Genomic DNA, 18717 nt, shown 5'->3' with positions numbered 1-18717 from the left:
ACAATTATTTTTTTATTTATTTAAAATGCAGATTTACTTAAAATTAAGATTTTACTCAGTACAGTTAACTTTTTTGGAAAAATAATTATGGGTAAAAAAAAATTAGACATTCATTCAAACAATACATAAAAACAGACTCTCAAGATTATAAGAGCATTGTGTGATTTTAAATGTTTGAAGACAGTTGAGAGATTAAGACATCTGAGGCATTAATCTTGTTACTTATTATGCTTTTTTGTTTGTTAATGTAAAAGGTCTGCAAAGTTTAAATGGTGCACAGTAAAAGTTATTGTCTCCCAAAAGAAATAGCCAATCTGGAGCTGAAACTCAGAACGTAATAAGTTATTAAGTAATTACGTTTCTGACACGCAGTGTAAGGGGTCAACCAATCACAGTAGACCAATAAAACCGACTGAGCCATTTGGCCAATCAGAGCAGAGTAGACCAATCACAACAGACTGGGCCATCTTACCAATCAGAGCAGAGTAGACCAATCACAGCAGACTGGGCCAACTGACCAATCAGAGCAGAGTATGCTCTCAGAATCGAGGGGTTTTAGAGGGACTCTAAACCGTTTCAGACCCTGTGAGAATAGAGGTAATGTATATTATGAGAAAATGGTTTTTGTACCATGGATGCATGTAAACCAATTGCAGGAGCCCTCAAAATAGCATAAAACAGATCCTAAAATCTCCATCTTAAACACATCTTTTTCTGTGGGTTTATTTAACGCCTGCAATGCGCACAATTTTAAAGACTGCATTATAGAAGAGCATCCACATAAACGTCTATCAGAATCATAATAAAATTTTATTTAACGTTTTCTACGTCCACAACCAGGGACTCGGACAGACATGGCCTAGAAAACAGCAGTAAATCATCTGCACACGATGCAGCGCAGCATCCTGAATCATGTCATATTATCCCTTGCACACCAGGACAAACATCACACAAACCGTTCAATCTCAAATGACACATAATGCCTAGAAAAGAACATTGGACTGAACATAATACACTTTCAGTTGAAGAGAGAGTGGTGTATTTTGCATAGCCTTGATGCATAGATTGTTTTGGTAAAAGATGGAGATGATATTGCAATAGAGGGTTGAATGCATTGGATAATGAAAGCTTTGAACATCAAGAGAAACTAGAGCATTGTGGTTGGGAAAAGTGGCATGAGTTGCTGTTGATTAAAGATCAATCATATTTCCCATAATCAATGTCATGGCAAGTCACTAACGTCAAAACTCTGATTCTTTCTTACAAGCTCCATAAAATCTAAAAGCTGAGTCACAGCAAAGTAAAGGAGGCAGATGCCTACTGAATTGCCCACACAGAAACCAACTTAACAGAAAATATAAGTGGCATGTATAGCATTGGAAATGGCCTGGCCATGAGTCAGACTTGGGGAAGTACACTAGCTAAAGCTCAGCCAATCAGAGCCTGTTGTTGGGCTTCTGTATTACCGTAATTGGGTCGTTTGACTGTAACCTGACACTGTACCTCTTTCTCCAGTATCTGCTTTTAATTTCTTAAAGTAGACACTTGATCTTCAAACGACAGCGATTAACAGCATATCCTGAAACCCGAGAGCAATATGTCAATCCTATTAGAACAGAAAGCCGGCAATCTGTTTTATTTATACCTAATGCACAGGGAATGGACAACAGCCAGGTCCAATAACACAACACAAGGCTTTATTTCTTTATGTTATCGTGAATGGGACTCTACAAAGGAATGAACCAAACCTGATGTGACACTTTGCAGGTCTGTGCCTACTCAAGAGATTGGGTTCCAGGTCTTTCGTGAGGGTTGAAAAGCGATCCTACGCTGTGAGAGGAACAACTGCGTTTACCCGTAAAGTCTCAGTGAACAACCATCATAAAAGCATCTTCGGAACACAGAGTTTGTTACAATTTTATTTACAAATGTTTATCTTTCTCAAAACAGTAAGAATTATGACAAGTATTCAAACCCTCTCATGACAATTCATATCCATTTTACTGGTGATTTTGGCTCTCGTTTATTTGTTTTTGTGCAATCTGCTCACATGGGTTAGGTTTAGGGGTTGTGTTAGGGTGGAGTTTCATGCTTCATTTTTATATAAGTCAGCAGTTCACAAAATAATTCCATTTTCTCATGTGATCGGGTTGGGCATTCACACGTTCTAGTAGCTTTTCCTACAATTGGATAGACATTGCAGCATACACAAACCCTTTCATATATAACCTTTCAACATGGTTTGAGTACTAGTTGCAAAATTGTATTAATTCATATCATTTAGTTGTATGATATGAAATATGTATGACCCAAACCTAAACTTAAAATAATAAAAAAACATAAAAGTTGGATGTTTTTGTACAAATCCAAGCGGTACATTATTGTATGATTTTACGTATTAGATAGCCTATATTAAATAAACTTTGCCGAATAACTTATTATATGTATTTAACCTCTTTACGCAATTACCTAATTTCACATTGTAAGGATTAAATCTGAAACGTTTCTCCATCATTAACTCATAAATGAGTCTCTTACATTGTAGACCCCGTAAATAGGCTGTATTGTACGTATTCTTGTCTATACAAAACTGCACATGTAATGTATGTGTAAACTTTACATTAATATAGCTATAAAAATGAATGAGATCGCACTGGTTATGGGTATATAATGCACCAAAGCAGCCCTGGGATGCAAGATAAAAACAACATTGTAAAATGTTTCTTGGTAGCTGTAACTAATGGTTCGCCCGCTTAAGCTGAGCTGTAAAATACGGCTGAGTCAATAACTGTGACTGAGCCTATTTGTGTTTACAATGCTACTAGACTACAGCAAAAAGAAATCACTGTGGTGTGCCAAAAAAAGTGAGAGATTGCTTTAGAAAATCCCATTTTTGGGGCTTAAAATTATTTTGTGAAATTCTGAAATATAAAATCACAAAGAAAGATAAAGTCCCGACAGTAGCCAGTTTTCTACGCTAAAAATTATTTCTACCTCCTAAGCAGAGGCCATTTACACAGAACAGGTTTAACTGAATGACACAAGATTTCAATTTCTTTTAACTACATTTTAAATCAAATTTTCCTTGAGCTTCTGACATATGAGGTCATCATACTTTAAGAATATCCTGTAAGTTTCAGAACATAAAAACAGCTTGTAACCAAGCCCAGAGAATGTGCCTATAGATAGGGGAAAGACTTAGCCTGGCTCTGCCCTCCTAAGTTCTTCCCCTCAATTTTCATTTTCCTTCAGTGCTATGTCTGGGACTACGGTGTATTCTTAGGTTTTCTTCTAACCAATTTTTACCGGTCCAGTCAGCGAACAGAGGGAGTGGCTGAGAACGATGACGTTGATGTCGTGCGCTAGTTCGAGTTGTAGTTCAGTAATGGCGGCGGAGAAAGATGCGAGCAAAACCATTCATTCCGTTGTGGCACCGCTGCCGAATATCCAGCAGTTAAAGCCGGAACAATCTTTGCTGGGGTTTGTTGGTGGCCATGATGTTGTGGCCCTCCAACAGGGGGAATTCAGGAAAAGTTAGATTTTCCAGCTCGCTCCGTTTGTGATGAAGGAGTTGCTGTATTCTGATGGTTACTGTTTCTCGTGGGGTCGGAAGGTATTGTCATCATTTCAGTTACAGGGGCTAGTCAGTTATTGGATTGCCGTCTGTCTCCCACCGCCCACGTAAAAATCCCCGGCAGTGTTACCTACTGCTTTCGACAAACACCAAGTTCATGTCGGGATGTAATAGCTGTCCGAATCCACATTTCTGAGTTTTCAAGAATATATCACTTCAAAATTCACTGTTTATAATCATTTTTGACCACTGCAGAACACCATACGGTTGCTTTGCTGTTATTTGGATGCATTTCTAGATTTGTATTCATTTAAAATGCTGGCAAGTATTTACAAGAGCAATATATTTTATCACCGCTCAAACAAATTAAAATAAAAGCACGTAAACATTTGAATTGGGCCGTTATTTACGGCAGCATTTATTATCATACCAAGCATATGACATTTTATTTACAGCAGGTAATGGGCCACCTGAGCGGCGCGTTCCCGATCACAAAACTCTCCCCTCCACCGTGGCGTGAATAAATCACAATCCGAATGCACGAGTTTTAGGTTTAATCCTATGGTTTTATCACTGAGGTGGCCTGCACATTTATTTTGACGGATTTGTGTGAAACGGGTGAAGGGCGCATGACATACGTCACGACCAAATGTTAGCGATTGGTTATGGCAGATCCAGAGTGGCTCAGGGCACATCCAATAGTTTTAAACCTCAACAGAGTTCCCGCCTTCGCGGAAATAAACCCTTGTAAATGGAGAGTGGCCAGACTCTATGTACAAATGAAATGTATGAGAGTCTGATAAGACCAGGCTAGGAAAGACTGTTTCTGAAGAAGAAAATTAACGCCCCGCCCACTGGTGTGTTAGTGAGATGATGAGGAGAGAAGAACGATAAAAGATGGACTAAAAATTTTAGGAATTTTGTTATTTATTTTTAACAATGTGAAAGTCTCAGTTGAGCATTATTTATTTGTATTCAGTACATTTCACTGTGGACTCAGTCGCAATTTCGTAGGCTTTCCAAACATAATTTTATTATATGGACTCGACAGTAATACCCCAACATGTAAGTAACTGTGATAACTGTGTAAATTCTATTGCCTGATCTGTGACCAGTGATTTCTGATATGTAATGATTCATGTAGAGTCAGACGTTCTTTGTCTGTGTCTCTAAATCAAACCAGAGACTAAACGGTCAACTCTTAGTAGGATGAAAATAATCTGTTATTTAAACTGTGATTAAATTATATATAGAAAGCGATCAAAGTACTCTCCCTTTAAAATCGCTGGAGCTGTCAATAAAACAGTGAGTTTATCAGTGACTGAGTTCTGGACTTGCGCGAACTCCCGTAAGCAACAAATGTCTTAATTACATTGTGTTTGCACTGTTAAGTTATGATGAAAACATTTGTTAGTGTGCAGAAACTGCATTCATGAGCTCAAAATCGGCTACAATGCTCAAACTTTCATGCCATGTTCTGAATTTAAATGCCATAATCAACACTTGTCACAAATAGTAAACGTTTAGAGCAGTAATAGTAAGAACGTGCTAAACGTTTTCGAGAGTTCCACATGTAATACATAGCTATTTCATAAGCAAAGATGTCAGCCAATCACAGCAGTGGGGAGTTTAAACTTAAAGCTACACTGTGTGATATTTTCCCCCATCTAGCGGTGAAAAGGTATATGACCATCCAGTTATAGTTTCTGTTCCTCTCAATTTCGATTTCGTTTCAACTCCTACGGTGGCCGATTTAGTCATGGCTTCCAGTTCGACCTCTTCGGTGAGTGTTGCTTCAAGTGATGAGGTAACTTTTGAAAACTATTATAATTTGCAGTTATTTAATTTACCAAATGATCTATGATCAAATTAATCTATGGAAAATGAATAATAGTTTTACGTTTTCGTTATTTTTAACCAGTTCATTGCTAACATCAGCTATCAGGTTCCCAGACGAATGCAAGCTTATCTTAGTAAAGTAACTTTTATCAGTGCTATCGTTATTCTGTATATTGTACGACATCACTAGCGTAAGGCAAACAAATTATAATGCAATTAAAATATTAATCTCATGTCATAGAACCGTCATAGAACACGGATTTATGTTATAAGGTAAACAATACTTTTTCATAATTGAGGCAACGTGGGGGAGAGGACGCTGGCGTTGTCTGTTCGCCGCTTCTCCACCCACAAATCATGTTAATGTACTATTAGATTTAGATTTTATTTTATTTCCTTATGTTTGTGACTAGTCTAACAGTCAGAGCTACAATTGGGACTGTTGCTGATTGCTGGCAGCCACTGAGAGGACGTTGTTCGTCGTTTCGCCGTTTTCCACCACTTCTCTAATGTTTATGTTTGAATTGCTGCGGTTGGTTCTGGTTTGGAGGACATTTGATGTTTCTCGCCGCGACTGCTCACTGGTAGTCTCCCTTGGGCTTAAGCTGCATGGTGGCTGAAGTTTGCACCGGGCTAGCGTCATCTGGGCCAGCGTCATCGGCGTCCGGCATGATATTGGGATGTTCCGCTTCTCGGCTGCGCCGCTGTTCCATCCTGCATTGCGGCCGTGGAGCCGTGGAGCGGCTTGGACTTCTGCGCCGACCCCGGTGTGTCCACAAAAGTGCCCAGAAAAATGTTCTGCCTCCTGCATGGTGCTGCGGCGATCCCCATCGTTTGAATCGTCATGAAGACCCATCATCTGGTCTTCAGCTGTCATGCCTCGACGATGTCATCAGGACACTGCCGCTGGGAGAAATTTAAAACATGCAGTGGACCACAGTGTGTTGCGGAGCTAACAGAGACTTCCACCATCAGCTCTGTTTCTGTTCACCATCAGCTCTGTTTCTGTTTACCATCAGCTCTGTTTCTGTTCACCATCAGCTCTGTTTCTGTTCACCATCAGCTCTGTTTCTGTTCACCATCAGCTCTGTTTCTGTTCACCATCAGCTCTGTTTCTGTTCACCATCAGCTCTGTTTCTGTTCACCATCAGCTCTGTTTGTGTTCACCATCAGCTCTGTTTCTGTTCACCATCAGCTCTGTTTCTGTTTACCATCAGCTATGTTTCTGTTCACCATCAGCTCTGTTTCTTTTCACCATCAGCTCTGTTTCTGTTCACCATCAGCTCTGTTTCTGTTTACCATCAGCTCTGTTTCTGTTCACCATCAGCTCTGTTTCTTTTCACCATCAGCTCTGTTTCTGTTCACCATCAGCTCTGTTTCTGTTTACCATCAGCTCTGTTTCTGTTCACCATCAGCTCTGTTTCTGTTCACCATCAGCTCTGTTTCTGTTCACCATCAGCTCTGTTTCTGTTTACCATCAGCTCTGTTTCTGTTCACCATCAGCTCTGTTTCTGTTCACCATCATCTCTGTTTGTGTTCACCATCAGCTCTGTTTCTGTTCACCATCAGCTCTGTTTCTGTTCACCATCAGCTCTGTTCCTGTTCACCATCAGCTCTGTTTTCTGTTCACCATCAGCTCTGTTTCTGTTCACCATCAGCTCTGTTTCTGTTCTGTTTTCTGTGTTGGTTGATTGTTTGTAGTATTCTATATTTTTACTTGTTATTCTTTTTTGTTTTGTTATTTTTTCCCCCCTTTGTTGCACTTTGAGATTCTTCGGAATGAAAAGTGCATTATAAATAAAATCTATTATTATTATTATTATTATTATTATAATTGACACGAGGAAAACTATCCTAGACATCGTTCTAGTGTTATGCACAGCACACCATAATATAATTAGCCAAGCAACAATAAAACTTCCAATATACACAAATAGGCTGAATTAATATTACCTGTCAAGAAGAAAGCAGGCAACGTCGGCGTTCTTTTTAAAATCGTTGCTCCTCATGAGCTCTTTCCATCTTGGAAAGGCCACTCCAATATTTACTTTTGTCTTGTTGATTTGCCTGTTGCGTTGCCGTCTTAATAATTTTCCGCTTCCTTGGCGACTGTGATACATATCCCGCAATGTTACTAGGTCCCCGACCCGGGTCGAATTCGGTAATCAATTCCGGGACGTGGTTGCTTTCACACAGAAGGCGACCCGGCAATGTTCCGGAAATATTGCGGGTCCGACGTGCAGTGTGAAAGGGGCTTAAGAGTGATCCTCCATCATCATATAGCAGCCTCAAGCAATCCTCCTCTTCACATTCGACACAGTGCCATCGAGTGTAAAAACGTGAAAAGCGAAGCTTGAATTTACGGGTATGTCCCTCTTTGGCAAATGTACTTTCAAGAAGGAGGAGCAACATGGCGACCAGCATTCGAACCCCTCACCCGTATGTATTTTCAATGGTATATTATAAAATTACGAGAATGCATTATTACTTGAAAGAAGTAAATATACATTAATGAGCACATATATTTTTGAAAGAACTAAGTGATTTTAGCTAAGAATAAACTAAAAAAGTTACACAGTGTAGCTTTAAGTCTCACAGCAGACACGCCCTTTTAAACAGAGGGCTAAAATCAGGGTACAGAAAATGTCTTTTATTTCTAAATTATTAAATAAATTATGCAAAAATCATACTAATATTATAAGTGCACCCCAGGAAACATTATAAAACAATACAGTTCATGACCCCTTTAAGAACGCTGTATCATGCGAGGTGCAAGCAGTCAAACATGTCTGTCTATTACATGTTTAAATTGAAACACAATGGGAAAGAAGCGCAGTGAATTAGGGGCTGTTCTGTGTGAACAGTAGCCTAGAAATCTAGACGCACCCTAGCGGCAGCAAATCTAATCTGCCTGCGAGTGTAGTCTAGCAACTCTCAATACCCTTCTGAGCTGTATTCCCCTAACTCTTGCCGGGCCAATCACATCGTGTATAGAGTTGTTGGGCGGGGGCCATAATGACGACGGCCGAGTTGCGTTTGCGTGCTTCTAGTAAACACAGAAACTGGCGAACGGCGGCGGTCTTTCGAATCAGCTTTGTCCACGACTCTGGAAGACTTGGAGTAAAGCTTTTCTCTGAGAAAAGAACAAAGAACGGCACTGAAGTCATTCTTAAGAAGGGAAGATGTGTTCAGAGTTTTGCCGACCGGATACGGCGAATGTTTAATCTATCAACAAGCTCTGTTTCACCTTCGTTCCTCTGGTTGGTTGTAGCGCTATCCTATCGCGTGCAGAGGGAGTTTGAAAGACAACCGTTTATCCCGCCCCTCGGATTGAGCCCTGTCAATGGTGAGTTTCCAGACCAAACATCTTGATGTGGCTCTGGCTTGTCAGGCTATGTGAACAGCCCCTAATTGTAATTCAGATCAAGCTACGTTTGCCTCAATTTATTACCAATAATTTCACTAGATGCAAAACCAGCAGCCATTGTGACATAAAACCTGCCTTATAAACAGCAATATTAGACTATTTAAAATTAAAAGTTGAAAAATGTCATCCTGTTTGATTGATCTACTACATTAAAACTTCACTGCAGCTGTGCAGCATTTTTAGCATTTAATCTACTGTTTAATCACTCAGTTATCCTGTTACCATTGTTTATATATATATAAATCTTATATAACTTACAAGAGAAAAGTCTCATTCTGGAGGGCAGCCACATGGTCTAATTTAGGTTGGCAGAGAAATTGAGTCATGGAGCTCATGCTGATTAATATCCGATTGATTGAAAGCCGATAAGTAAAGCTACACTGAACGCTGCTGCATTGGTCCAAAAGTACAGCGTTATATATGTATATACCAACGGGTTAGAACAAGGCAATGTCATGTTAGTGGCTGAAGACAATTACACGCTTTGCTGCTTGCTGCATGGCCTGTCAGAGAGAGATTCTGATAGAGCCACAAAAAAAGCAAGAAAGAAATCACATTCTTGCAGACAGCGCGAGGCTATAAATCTGAATTGGATGGGATGTAATCTCTCCCTCTATTTACCAGGACAAATGTTTCTCGCTTTAGAACATTGGCTTCTAATTCAAAGAATGCCTTTGTAGAGCATTCCAAGAAAACAGTTGGCTAAAGATATACTTACATTTTACTTAAGTACTGAAAAGCTGTGATGAAAAGGTCAATCCATGATATATATTTTATTCAGTGCTGAAAAGCAGCACTAAAAAGTACAATCTCCTATTTTAATGTATAGGTTAGCTTAGAATTGCTGACTGTCCAAATGCCTAAATTGAGCAAAACTTGGCTATATACACATTTCAATCAATACTGTAGCATTAAAAAAGGTTAATTAACCAAAAATGTATTATTTTAGTACCGCTTGTTAGAGTATTAGCTTAGCTACATGCTAATGTTGAACAGATGAAACCAATCGTGGGCCAAATCTCATTTGCTTCATGTGAATTGTAGCGGCACGCAAAATACATTTAATTAAAAAATACAGCGACAGAAAAGTTTGAGTATCACATTGTTAGCTTAGATGCGTTTAAATTAATAGTTTGTCGAATGTCTTGTGTGCTTCATTGAATTGTGGGGATGCAAAAAATACATTTCATTCAATACTAAAAAATACAGCGAAAAAAAAGTCTGAGTATCACATATCATGAATCGAATTTTGTGCGCTTTATCTGACTAGCGCTATACTGAAAATTGTTTTTAAATAGGTAGTTTATTAAAAAATTAACTATCCGATTCAAATTTTACTATTTTACCCAATATTTCTTGGCAACACGTAGTTAACATTTCAAAACTCTTGTGTGTCTTACATTAATTTATGTAGAATGACGCGCAGAATTGCCTATGTAGAGCGTCCCAAATTACGAAATCGAGAACTACCCAAGTTTTACCTAATATTTGTGTTGCTGCTGATGTAGAGCGTTCCAAATCAGTCACTTGTGAGGTTCCTTAAAAGGCAACTGCTTATGTAGACAGCAGAAAGCAAGTGAGCTCACTAGATTTGTAACAGAGTTTTAGATTAGAGTTCAGGACTCTCAAATTTGCATAAATGGCGCTCACATTAAGGGCAATTCTCATAAAAAGAACCTTTATAATGGTCAGGATCTCTTTATTAGATCTCGGGTCTCGTCTGAGCAACCGTATGAATTTCAGTCAAACAAATGGTGCACAGCCTGTGAATGGAATACTAATGAAGCCAGCGGACTGTTAAATGCAGGTTGGTCTGTATGAATGAGCATGGATGAATATCACTGGAGCTGAACTGCTGACAGGGGAAATATCAGTTGAATGAATGGAGTGAGAGTGATATATAGATCTTAGACATGGTTAGTAAGAGCAAGTGGAATGCAGTGGAATTGAACAAACTGGAAGAACACACAATACCAAAACACAATAGCTTCTAACACAAATTTCTACTTGTATTGATTATGAAAGTAGTTAAGTTCAGATTCATATTGTACTCTAGCTGGATTCCACAGAATTCCTTCCCAAAATTAGCACAGAAAATGCCACAAAAAAAGGTCTATACTCACCGAAGAATCTCCTTGCGGGTGAAGAAGGTGCAGTCCTAAGATGAAAAAAACCCAAAATCACTTCTCTGAACACACATGATAACTGCATTTTATAATACAAAAAAATATATAATAATTAATAGTAAAAACATCTGGTTTAAACCCAAGCATAATTTCTACATGCTTTTGTAAGTAGCCTATTACCGCTTTGCTAACTTTTGCAAGACTGCATAATTAGGCCACACTCTCTCACCAAAACCCCACCCTCATAAAGTATCAGCCAGTAAACAAAAGCACACAAAATGAATCCCATGCAGAGAGAATTTCTGATTGGCCGAAACCCATTTTTTTTTTTCTATTTTAGTGATAGCTCAACGGGTAGCACTGCAATATTGTGCTTAATATAAAAAAATCACAAAATAAAAAATCACATTAGGTGAGAGAAGTAAAAAATTGAGAAAAGTAATATTATTTTTTTTACATTTTTTGAAAGTATTTTACACTCACCAAGGCTTCATTTATTTGTTTTCTATTTTATGTAATTTATTCATGTGATCAAAACTGTATTTTCAGCCCCAGTCTTCACTGTCTGGTATGATCCTTCAGAAATCATTCTAATAGGATGATTTTTTTTTCACAAAACATTTCATATTATTATAAATACAGAAAACATTTGTGCTGCTTAATAATTTAGTAGAAACCGTGATAATTTTACTTTATAAAAAAAGTTGCTGCCTTAAATTTTGAAGTACACTCAACTTGGTTGTTTAAGTAATTTCAACTCAACTTACATTACAAATTACATTTAACTGACTTAAGAAAAATGAGTAGAAGCATTAAAGTTGAACATTGCTTAATGTAATGTTAAAGCATATGTTGTCATATCTTATGGATCATAACCATGTTTACTAGCCTGACGTGGTCATACTCATTTCTAGTCAGAATATGAGTCTGAAACTGCTCCATTGGGCAGTGATTATGAGGCGTGTTTCAACCGAACCAGGAAAGACCTCAATTGGATAGACCTACAACCAATCAGAGCAACGAAGCGACGTCAACATAGTTCAACTGCACTGTGTTGCCAAGTCCGCGTTTTTTTCCCTCAGGTTGTTTTCTATGTCCGCGGGTTGAAGCGAAGTCCTATTATGTGATATATAGACCCATGAATGCGAATTTTAGCGGGCAACCTTGCCATACCCCCCCATTTTACCCCCCAAATACAATTTTTTTCCGGAGAACCCCCCGAGAAGCTATTGTTTTTAGGGATAGTAGTTGGCGGATTTTGTTGTAAAAACTTGGCAACCCTGTCTGCACACGCGCTGGAATAAACGATCTTTGCCAGTGTTGTAAAAAAATAAAATAATTTTATGATACACAGAGTACTTACCCAACATGATCATCATTTCTGAGAGAAATTGTGAAGGTGAATGCATATACAAACAAGCTCTCCGTTTAGGATTTGAACAAATATAATCGCCCCTTTGATGAGGTGGATGATTACGTTACTGTTGATCATCTGTCCGTCATCGTCTAAAGCCCGCCCTGATGATTTCATTGGTCCGAACAGTTTCTGTTCGAAGATAATTACTCCTCTATGGAGCGAGGCCAGACCGAACTGCCCGACCTAAAAAAATTGTGGGCGGGGCTAAGTTCGGCTGAGATCCAGGCTACATTTTTACAGTGTACAAAGTTAAAAAATAGCAGCATTTATTTGAAATCTTTTGAAACATAAATGTCTATACTGCCATGTTTGACTAATTTAATGCATCCTTCCTGAATAAAAGTATTACTTTCTTTTGAATGTACCTCAAACTAGAGTACAGAAACTTGTATGAGCCAAATCATGTGAACTGTGAATCTGACACGTTAAGCAACAGTTTTTTCATTAACACTGCATGACTGCACGTGGATCAACGCCTGAGCTCCTTGTCTGCCTTTTCAACACCTTTTGTATTGCCACACAAAGCCTCTTAGGTTTCACTGTGTATGATAAGTGTTACCCATCACAAAAAAACACACACATGAAATGAGCCCTGGCAATATGACCGCAGGGAATGGCGACAGCTGTCGGCCCACTGTAGCACGAATCGCCTAAAAACCCATTATGAGACTGTTCCCAGGTCTGTGTATCCCACTGTACTCACTGTAGCCTTGCTGACCTGAGCCGACAGATTTATTAGCTAATGATTAAGCTCTCCTTTATGATGTTTACCCGAACACCCAGCCAGCTCTATGCTAAAAAAAAAAAAAAAAAAAAAACATCCTCCAAATCAACGGAGCAGCCTGGAAGATCGTTCCATGATTTATGTGCATAAGCCTTTGAGTACTGTTAATTGCTCGTTAATTTGAAATATTGCGGCTTGAATCTGTGAAATGTGAGGTAAGGCCACAGCTGCGAGTTATTAGCCGAGAGGATAGATGACCCGATGTTAAATTATTACCATAGATATAGCTCACATATCTTACAAAGAAATGGCTTCTTTATAACTTCTTATAATTACGTCATAGAGACATAATATACAGGTACAAGCGCAGCAGGATTTTTCTAAAATCCTTCTCTCTGCTTCCTTACATTGTTATAAATCCCAATTGTACAGTAGGCAATAGTCCTGCACTCTAAAAATATTATTATAAATAAACAGGGGTCATCGAAATGTACCTCGTTATGAGATGTCTGGCAAAATGTTATGCTACTCTTTATGGCTGTTTTTTCTATTTTTAGTAGAGCTGGAAAACGTCACCATTGATGAATCTTCAGTTAGCATAATGCTGCGAGTTAGCATTTTAGCACTTCCGGTTCCCTCGTTTTTGGGTTTTTTGAACGAGGTTTGGTTAAATGGCTGACACAATCTCAATACACTTTCACATTTTATTCTACAGCATAAAATACAATACATAAGTATTACCCCACTCATGATTTTTTGAAGCTTCATGTGTCTTGAAAAAGGCGGTTGCTAACAAGTGGCTAAATAGGACTACAGAGGCTGTTGGGGAGATTAAACATCTTCACACCGACAAAGGTAAACACAGTCGGCTTTTACAGCCTCATTATGCTCATAGTTGTGTTCTTGTAAACTATTCTAACTCAAACTTTCTGTAAAAAATGTTTTTAGATAAAACTGAAAGAGTTGTCGGAATTGTAGTGATGGTGACGTTGTAGTTCGTTTATTGACTACCTTTAGCTTTTTACTTCTGGCGACTGCATTTAGACTTTAAAATTCATAAAAACTGTGTTCGTCTGTGATAATTATCTTGATGGACAAAGCGTGCAAGTATCAAAAACGTTTGTTGATCACAGAGCTTGTTTTTAGCAATAATCCAAAAGTCTATGGGGAAATCCTATTGTGTTTTTATCGAGGGAACCAGTATGATGCTAACTGCCGGTTGGCCTACAAAGTGATGTCACACCTGCTTCCCTCTATAAACCATTTTTTAAGTAAATCATTCAGTGTGATCGGAGCCTATGTGAGCGGTAAGGTTGTGGCACCCACCAAAGCTATTTAGCCAGCTGAAACAGACCGTTCTTGTCTGTGCCTCACATAATGCAGGTCTATGGTCACCACCTCAAAGAGCATACACAGAGAAGTCCAAATTAAACAATCCCCCATCGTAAGTACACACTGATGGCCTAAGACACGAAACGAGCGGTTTGTGTGAGAAAACAAACAGTATTTATATCGTTTTTACCTCTTGCACACCACAGGAAACACGCACGCGCGCCCTCGGATCAGTCGGACGTAGTGGTGTACAAGAGGTAAAAACGATATAAATACTGTTCGTTTTCTCACACAAACCACTCGTTTCGTGTCTTAGGCCATCAGTGAGTACTTACGATCGGGGATTGTTTAATTTGGACTTCTCTGTGTATGCTCTTTGAGGTGGTGACCATAGACCTGCATTATGTGAGGTACAGACAAGAACGGTTTGACCTAAAATGATCAAAATTAAAACTACTGGGGAAACAAATACTCCTACATCTCGGATACCCATGAGGTAAGCTAAAACATATCAACATTTAATTTCAAAGTGAACTATCCCTTTAAATGTATAGGGTGAGAGTTTCCTTATTAAGAAATGTTCTTATTCCTTATTAATAAAAAGAAAAAGAAAACTATACAGCATGGCCAGTGTAGCCTATTTCTGAAATCAATAATTATTCTGATGGTTCTTTAAAGGAATAAGAAAGTTTGAATAATTTTGTCCTGTATGTTCATATTTAAAATAACATTAAAACTGAAATATTCCAAAATGAATCTGAATCAAGTCAAAGTGAAACTGGAATGGAGTTGACTGTTCACCATTTGATCACCATTTACGAAACATCTACTTTAGAAAGAAAGAAAAAAAATCCATGCAGAATTGAAAACAAGGATATGATGACAGAATCCTAATTTCTGGATGTCTCCTTTAAGACATGGACTTGTTTATCATTGCAAACAAAATGTGCCTTAAAAAAAATGATTGTTTTAGGATTATCTACCAAATTTGCTGCAATATTCTCTCCCACATGCCTGATTCACTTTTACAGCACAATGAATGACTTAATAAGGCTTGGCTGCTCTGAGAAATGAGTCTATCAGCCAAATGGCCAAGCTCCACTGATCCAGGTACATCCAACCCAGTGATTAAAGAGCACAAGGAGCGGCGGCCATTGTTGCTAACAGCCATTGATCTCCTTAATGGACTTTTGATGATTGGCAGATGGGAAACTCAGATGCTTACTTCAAATGTCCCTAATATCTGACTCAGTGAACCAATGTTAGTTCACAAATCTATTCCAAGACTACATCTCTCTCTCTCTCTCTCTCTCTCTCTCTCTCTCTCTCTCTCTCTCTCTCTCTCTATATATATATATATATATATATATATATATATGCATTTGTTTGTCGTAATTATGTTTCATGCTGCTAGAATAAAAAACAGGACTTCAGAAAGTCCAACAGCTTAATATTACTAATCAGAATTAGGTTTCTTAGACTTGTATTAATATTTAAGACTATCTGAGTCCTTCTCGAAGCAGTAGATGATGTTTCGCCAAAGCATGGCAGACTACGGTTACCGAAGACAAAAGCATCTTCTCTTCTCACATGTTCACGCACGAGGAGGAGAAGCTCTATGGAACAATATGATCAGATGTCCTCAGATATGCCTCAACGCTCAGAGGTTAAGTAATAATATATGATTCATGCTATATGATTATAAGTGGCTTGCTTCTGTGTGTTGACCAATATGGTGCATGGTTTTAAAAACATCATGAAGATTTACAGAACTAAATACTGACATTTTGACTAGTTTAGAGTTTAAAAGGCTCAAAAATGTGCAACAGCTATATATGACAAACTCAGAATTTCCTTGCAAAATCATACAATCTGCACATTGTGAAAGACAATAAATTGACTTGTATGCCGCAGACAATAAAATAAACTAAGAACAAGGTGAAGCCCCATATAAAATCACACAGACCATCTCTGGGATTAAACACTGATGCCAGCTTTTATTTATCAAAAATAGTTTTTTTCCCCCTTACTGTCTTAATTTGTATTTATTTATATTTCATATATATATATATATATATATGATGTTAATCATTTTTTATCATACTGATATAAAGAACAGGACTGTAAAGGCATAGATGTACATGTTTCCAAAATAAGCTGTTTTCTTTCCTGTTTTTATTTTTATTTTATTTATTTGGAGATAAGAAAGAATGTCAAAACCACAATTCTGTTCATTCTTTCAGCTAAAACTTAATTGTGTTGCTGTTCTCTCTATCAAAGAATGATAAAGCCTAGTCTCTTACCTGATAGGCGTCTAGCTGTTCATCAGTAAATATCGTTTGCTTATTACCCATCTTAGTCGAGTGATTTTCCTCTCGTGCAGATGCATCACATTGGTCTTCTCTGTTCTAGGCATTTATGTCCACGGTTTGGCCAGCCGAGAAAATTGGGAGCCAGCATGAAATTTCAGTCCTTCTTGAAGTAGCCTATGCCTGTTGGTGGTAAAGGCGACACTCTCCATAAATACTTAAACAGCTCAAGAAACGTTACACTTGTTTGACGCGCACCGTTCCTGACGCGTGCAGTATGTACTCGCACTGTCGCTGTTCGCTCTCACTATGACGGAATTCTCAATGAAAATGATTCTTGAACCAATTAACACCTTTACACCACCAGGGGGCAGCCTGGAACACCGAGTATATGTTATTTTAAAGGCTAAAATAAATGAATCCTAAACTGCAAATGTTACGTTTTATTTAGTCTAGTAATTACTGTAATATTAATTAACAAAAATCAGGTTGATCAACCTGAATTCACCACTAGTTGTACAGTAGGCTAATTACTAAAAAACAAAGCAAATCTTAACACACACACACGCACGCACGCACGCACGTTGTGTTTTTGTGAATTGTGGGGACTTTCCATAGGTGTAATGGATTTAACACAGTACAGACTGTACTTTCTATCCCCCTACACCCCTTACCTGCCCCTATCCCTACCCATCACAGGAAACATTCTGCATTTTTACATTAAACAAACAAAAACAAAAAATAGCCTATGTTTATGAATCCATTTACATTGTGGGGACCGCTGGCTGGCCCCTACAATATAGGTGATCTCAGGTTTATATTTCATTGTGGGGACATTTGGTCCCTCCCCACATTGTAATATAAACAAACACACACACACACACACACACACACACACACACACACACACACACACACACACACACACACACACACGTTGGTTCCCCAAAGAACCTTTCAATGAACAAATCATAAAATATAAAATAACTTATTTTTTTCTTTTCTCAGAATTTTTTTATTTTATTTACTCACCCACAAGTTGTTCCAAACCTGCATGGGTTTCTTTCTTCTGTTGAACACAAAATAAGATATTCTGAAGAATGTAAGTTGACGGCATTTTCAGTAGGCCTATTTATTATATAGAAGTCAATGGATGCCGTCCCGTCAACTTTCCTTTTTCGGGAAACTATAATTTAATTATACTTTAATATAACCTTTTTTCAACTTTAAATAATTGTTTTTGCAATGGACAGATTCCATGAATGTTAAAGTTCATATATATATATGAACTCAATTATTACTTGAGTTCATATATATATACGTATAAATTACTCAATTATTTGTTTAAATTATTCTTAGAAAATGCTTCCATGAAGAACTTAACATTCATGGAATCTGTCCATTGCAAAAACAATTATTAAGTATTAAGTATAAAGAAATGTAAAAAAAAAACTTTAGAGAAGCATTGATATAGCATATATATATATATATATATATATATATACAACCCCAAATCAGAAAAAGTTGGGACAGTATGGAATGTGCAAATAAAATAAAAAAGAAGTGATTTCTAAAATTACTTTGACTTGTACTTCATTGCAGACAATATGAACACAAAATATTTCATGTTTTGTCTGGTGAACTTCATGTAATTTGTAAATATGCATCCTTTCCTGTCATTCAGACCTGCAACACATTTAAAAAAAGTTGGGACAGTAAAGCATTTACCCCTTTGTAATGTTGCCATTCCTTTTCACAACACTTAAAAGACGTTTAGGGACTGAAGACACCAAGTGATGAAGTGTTTCAGGTGTAATTTTGTCCCATTCTTCCTGCAAACAAGTCTTAAGGTGGGCAACAGTACGGGGTCTTCGTTGTCGCATTTTGCGCTTCAAAATGCGCCACACATTCTCTGTTGGAGACAGGTCGGGACTGCAGGCAGGCCAGTCAAGTACCTGTACCCTCTTCC

The 18717-nt window shown here is 38.0% G+C and overlaps 1 protein-coding gene across 3 annotated transcripts in view; it reads right to left on the bottom strand.

The window, feature by feature from the left end:
• Nucleotides 1-18717, bottom strand: part of cib2 (calcium and integrin binding family member 2) — a 48957-nt gene that overhangs the window by 17863 nt on the left and 12377 nt on the right. For 2 of the 3 annotated variants that reach the window (XM_067435861.1, XM_067435862.1), the window contains one exon: nt 10964-10998. Coding sequence is in view for 1 of the 3 variants with exons in the window: in XM_067435860.1 (XP_067291961.1) it covers nt 10964-10998; nt 16743-16793 (86 nt within the window). In the remaining 2 variants the exon portion in view is untranslated. Of the gene's footprint in view, nt 1-10963; nt 10999-16742; nt 17057-18717 lie in introns of those variants that run through there. The other variant, XM_067435860.1, reaches the window with a different exon arrangement.

The sequence above is a fragment of the Pseudorasbora parva genome, chromosome 25, assembly GCF_024679245.1.
Source record: "Pseudorasbora parva isolate DD20220531a chromosome 25, ASM2467924v1, whole genome shotgun sequence".
Lineage (NCBI taxonomy): Eukaryota > Metazoa > Chordata > Actinopteri > Cypriniformes > Gobionidae > Pseudorasbora > Pseudorasbora parva.
This window is presented reverse-complemented; position numbering and strand designations above follow the sequence as displayed.